This window comes from Lepeophtheirus salmonis, chromosome 14 (genome assembly GCF_016086655.4).
Source record: "Lepeophtheirus salmonis chromosome 14, UVic_Lsal_1.4, whole genome shotgun sequence".
Taxonomy (NCBI): Eukaryota; Metazoa; Arthropoda; class Copepoda; order Siphonostomatoida; family Caligidae; genus Lepeophtheirus; species Lepeophtheirus salmonis.
Window position 1 is genome coordinate 6,440,350 of NC_052144.2, and position 6,000 is coordinate 6,446,349.

Genomic DNA, 6,000 nt, shown 5'->3' on the forward strand with positions numbered 1-6,000 from the left:
ACATTTTTACTATAAAATATCATCGAATAGTAAGGGAGCTCCGATATCTTACACCCAAGTTCGAAAGTGCGAAATACGAGGAAGTTCAAAAGTTCTTGGGATTAAGTTTGTACAAATACGGATAAATTTTAGAAGTTAACGAAAATTTTGATTTATAAGAAAAGTAGCTGAGTGAAAAATTTTTAAAATACAAAACAGGATCGATTTTTATAATACACAAGTAATTCCAAGACCTTGCATAAAGCTAATTCATCTCCAATAACCGGAGATCTTTCGATTAAAGAGGAAAAAAGTTGTCTAGAAAAGTTATTTTATGAAAAATAAATTTCTGAAAGTAGCAAAAAGCAATATAAGGATGAACTTGCTACGATTGATACTATCTTGAATAAAGTTTGCAAGAAGATTTGTATTAACTTAATTGTAACACGGGTGTTGGTTGAGAGTCTAATATATTTGAGTAGATTTTGTTCGGGACAAAAATGCGAAACTCTCAGGTGGTCTAACTCTCTCCTTTTATTGATACAGCTCATAGAATTCTATAGATCAGCGACGTGGTATGTGACTCTAACTCGACAATCGGCATAATATATCCGAACATGGATGAGGGATATTTGTTTAAAAGCCAGAACAATCACATAAGCTTAGAGGGGGAAGTTTTGTAGGATAACATAATTGATATTCCTGATGTTAAATGTTAATTTCTTAAAAGGGAAGCTACTCTTTCCTTTGCAAAGAAAACCAGCGAGAAACAATCCGCTAATTCCTTGGCCTATGAAGATTGATTCATTCAAAAAAGTATTAACTAAAGTAATTACTGAATATAGGAAATATCTCCTCCGGATTTTAAATTTAACAGATGAATGAACGAGTTAGGTAATGAATTCTAACAAAAGGCTTGCCAATGACTAGAAATTAATTGCCCAATTTCAGCTGGCTACGGGGTGCACTATCTTCAATAAGCATTGCAAAGATTGTAGTAAGATGTAAGAATCGTCAAATATTAGTTCAGTTTCCTTCCAAAGATACGGTGTAAGATAGACATAGGTCTTCGTAAAGTAGCATAAGTTACCTTAACATAATTTGCCAAGGTTCCATTCGAGCCACAGGCTGAGGTGTAACAAGTAAGCATCCTCAATACCTGCCATCATGAAGAGGCGTTTGGGACTGGTCAGACATAAAATCTGCTCCACGTGGGGCAAGATTAAGACGCGCCCAAACTGTGTTACATTTGCCAGTAACCTTGCATGGTTCTGCATGTAGATCTTATTACTTCAGATACCTCTTCATACTGGAACAATGTAGAGTTTGACCAACATGTTTAAACAATAAGTAGAAGTGACAACCTTTTTGAAGACTTTTAACTCCACTTTCAACGTGACAATTGATGTCTCCAATAGCAAAATAAGGCATTGAAAAGTGTTCATTGAAAGTGCTTATATCACTATTGCATATATTAAGGAAGTTTGTTTTATTGAATTTAGAAGGATAGATGAACACCTACCTAGCCACATCTAAGCCAAAATTATTTTTGGGTTACCCTAAAATGAGAAATATTCTGCAGTGAAGACAACCGCAATGGGGTCCGGTATTATGAAGTCTTCGCAAAAAAGTTGACCATGAATGAACCAATTGATACTATAGAGTTATGAGGGATATTTATTACTAATGCTTCAAGATGTATGGAGTTTCATTTTAAAATTCCAAAGGACAATATCTCGGCGTTGGATATGATGGTAGATATTATACGATATTTTACTGTGAAGTGTATAAAAAATTAAATCGTTTGTAAAAGTCTTCACTATGCACCAAAATAAATAAATACGAGGTGCACTTCTTTGAGATATCTGACTTATTGAGTTGTTCTTGTTTTTTATTTATTTCTGAAAATTTTAATATTTTAGACCGATATATTTTTAGATCTTCATTGTATTTTAACTTAATGTGTTTTATTTTCAAGATTATCCATGTGTCCTTATATAATCTTATAAGGTCTCATTTACAATTCAAAAATTAATTAAACTTGTCTGTTTATCAAGAATCAGTACCCTATTATTTTATGATTTTTCTATTAATATTTTGTAAAAAAATGTTGAGAATACAGAAGTTTTGTAAACATTTAAAAAATAGTTAACATATTTTTTTTGTTTTTTTTAAACGAATGTTTATTAAATCTTTTAAGATGAAAATATCTTAAAAACACTCATATTATAAATGTATCTATATAAATAATGTTTCTTTTTCTACTGTTAAAAGTATGGGGGGGAAAAGATGAGCCACAATAAAATGGTCGGAAGGAGGGCATCAAAAACAAGAACTACAAAAAAACCAGAAATGTTATGTGTAAGGAGTATATAAGCAATGAAAAATTATTACTGACCATCACTTGAATTAGAGAAGTCTAATCAATCTATTCAAATAAGGATGAAGTCTTTCCAAGGAATTATATATTTAACATTTATTGGAGCTTGTTTTGGTGATAAGCTCTCAGCATATGGAGGATTTCCCTCTGAACCATTGAATCAATATTCATCTGGTGGCCTTGTGGGATCTGGCTCTTCTTTCCTTCCCTTAGCCACTAGTCCAGTCATTGTTGATCCTATTGCTGCCCTTGAAGCGGCACTTCCTGGAATCCCCGGAGAAGACTACCCCATCTTAGCTGAAGTACCCGAGACTTCTTTCTCTTGTGAAGGACAAGTTGAAGGAGGTAAAGCAGAGCAAATATTAAAAAATAGAAATACAGGACATACAAATAATACTATTTTCAGGATACTATGCCGACCCTGACACCGAATGTCAAGCATTCCACGTCTGTGCTGCTGACGGAGAAGGTGGACTAGCCAAATACTCTTTCCTTTGCGGAAATGGTACCATTTTTAACCAAGAAGCTTTTATCTGTGATTGGTGGTTCAACTTTGACTGCTCTCAAGCTACTGCCTTGTACTCCAAAAATGAAGAAATTGCTGCAGAAAGATCTGCTGCTGGTGGATTAATTGGATCAGGGTCAGCTCCCAAGGGCTATGGTGCTCCAACTCCATCAGGCACTGGATACCCTGCTCCAGGACCAGCACTTGGACCCGCTCCATCTGCTTATGGATCCCCTGCTCCAAGACCAGCACCTGGACCCTCTCCATCTGTTTATGGATCCCCTGCTCCAAGACCAGCACCTGGACCCTCTCCATCTGTTTATGGGTCCCCTGCTCCAAGACCAGCACCTGGCCCCTCTCCATCTGCTTATGGATCCCCTGCTCCTGCTCGGAGACCAGCACCTGGACCTGCTCCATCAGCATATGGTTCCCCTGCTCCTGCTCCTAGACCTTCTCCAATACCTACCCCTAAACCAGCTCCTGCCTCATCTGCTTATGGATCTCCTGCTCCAAGACCAGCCCCTAGACCAGCTCCTTCTCCATCTGCTTATGGATCTCCATCTCCAATTCCTTCTCCCATCCCTGTTCCTCCACAACCTTTTTACCTTTCATAAAAAGTTTATACATTGAAGGAATGTTTTTTTATTCAATATCTAAATGTGCATATTTATTAATTTTCAATTTTTTGAATAGGCTCAATAAATTTAAAAAATTATAATCTTGAAATTATATTAATATATATGAGGATAAGGGTTCATCTGACAAAAAAATAATACTTATATCAGATTAAACTTATATAATTTATTTTTAACCAGTTCAAAGTACATTAAAAATTTGATTTTTCGTTACCCTTTCAGAAATGTTTTATGGTACAAAGTATGGATTTGTCGTTTAAGTAATACAATATGTACACTAATGAACCAAATAATAAAGATGTGATTTACTTATTTTAAGTGTAACAGATACATAATAATGAACCCTTTATTTAATGATATTGCGTAGTTCATTCAGAAAAAATAAATTAAATAATAGCTGAAAATGAATTTATCCTTAAGTGGCTCTCGCCTTCAATATATTGATATATAATTTGATTAATCAGTGGGTTGATACAATTTGACTGAATTAAGTAAAACATTTATTATTTACAAGACATCTTGCTATTTGTCGTGAAAAAGTGAAGTAATATTGATTTAATTTAAGAGCCATCTAGTAAGTAAAATATAATTTAAAAATGTATGAAAACACCTCACCAGCAACACTTTTTTAATTTTCGTCTGTCTATATGTTAAAACTAATTTATTTTTTTAGTATCTTATGCTATTAACCTATTTTAACAGATTGTTAATATTTTGAATGCATGCCAATAAAAGCCAATAATAAAATAAATCATTTCACGAAAATATATTTCTTAATTCCATATACCAAATTGTCATTTTAAAATTTATTATAAAAAAGAAATGTTGGCTTGTATGAATCTACAAGACTCGAAGATGAAATTCGCGCCCTCTCTTGTAAGTAAAAAAAAATCCCTAATTTTTAATATTTTTATTTCAAATAAAAAACAAAGTTATTATAAGTCATGTGTTTTGAGGCTTACTCGATATAATTGCCTTAAGCCTTGATACTGCCTCTTAAGCAGGAGCAAACTTTGATGAAAAAGTCCCTGGGAATGGATTTGAAGTGCTCCTAGATGGATGCCAGCAGGCTTGCCTTAGTTGTGTGGGGATGTCTATTAGTGCGTACCTCAAGGTAGTCCCAGACAATAATAATCCATTGGATTAAGATTGGGGCTGCCAGAGGGAGCCGGCATAAATCTATAGGGTTTGATTTTTTTAATACTGGCATTTAAGATCCTCGTTAACACATGTCATAACTGTCTTTTCACTGACTTCATGTTCCTTTCCAATTGAGACAAAAGATCTCGTCGGAGGTTGGTCAATAATGGTGCACACCTTCTGAATAAATTCCGTGTCCCTGACCTTCCTAGAGTCATCCTACCACCTATCTGAATTCAAAATAATCTTCTGAGGGTTCTTCGATTCTTTCAGTTTCTTCTTGGTTTCCTGCATATAACACATTGTCCGCCCAGTGGTATTACAGATATCGTGGGTGCTGATTTGTCCCTAATTATTAATTAACCACATAAATACGATGCATCTCCGTGAATCGAATCGCTGGAAGCTCCGAGTAAAGTTCTTCCATTGTCACGAAATTAGACTGTGTTGTGTCTACAAGATCCAGGGTCAGTTAAATATTTATTTAAGTACTAGTTATATAACTAATCACATAATTTGTATATAATTATAGACATAGTCAACACAAGTTTAAAACAAATGTGACATAATTTATATTATTAAATATCCTTGATCACACCCCAACGTCTCTCTAGAAAGTACTTGCATACTGCACGCAGCATGTTCATGGGGATGGAATCTCAGGCAGACACTAGTTTGGCCTTCAGGGCTTCTAAATTCTTGCTGGGGGCATAGAGGCTCTGCTTTCAAGAATGAACCACACAGAGTAATCAATGACGTTTAGAGGGGGATAGACTGTCTGGTCTTTGAAGCTACTCAAATTGCCCTCCTACCACTGCTGTGTCTCTTTGGATGTGTACGAGGGGGCGTCATCCTGTTGGAAGGGCTATGGCTCATTCTTGAAGTGCTGTTGGACCCATGGAACAAGTTTTTCCTCCAGTATGGTGCTGATGTACTCCTTGGTGTTGATCTTCACCCCATTTGTAACAAATACCAAGGGGGGACTTGCCCAAACCACCACAGACTGTGGCTTCTGCACTCTGTTAACTCCATGGTAACCCAAATCACCTTTTTTTTTTTTTTTTTTTTCAAGAATCCGATCATTATGGGGGTTAAACCCTGTTACACAGTAACAGTTTCTTATCACTGAAAAAAATGTTGAGAACCTTGCTAGTCATCAGCTTCTGAAGAATGGCATTGCTTATCTCAAGTCTTTTAGCTTTGACTTTGCTTGATAGGTCCTGTTGTCTCATCAATTTGTAGGGATCCATCTCAAGGTCATCTTGAATAAGACCTCTCATTGTTGTTGCACCCATGTTGAAATCTGAGGCTATCTGGGTGAGGTTCCTCCTATGATTTATTGTAATCCTTGCCTTGACGAC

General features: G+C 35.6%; 1 protein-coding gene across 1 annotated transcript; it reads left to right on the forward strand.

Moving 5' to 3' along the window:
• Window positions 1-2,374: 2,374 nt before the first annotated feature.
• Window positions 2,375-3,478, forward strand: LOC139907234 (uncharacterized). Its single transcript, XM_071893499.1, has 2 exons — window positions 2,375-2,704; window positions 2,766-3,478. The coding sequence occupies exons 1-2, from the start codon at window positions 2,422-2,424 to the stop codon at window positions 3,476-3,478; spliced, it is 996 nt and encodes a 331-aa protein (XP_071749600.1). The 5' UTR covers window positions 2,375-2,421.
• Window positions 3,479-6,000: the final 2,522 nt, after the last annotated feature.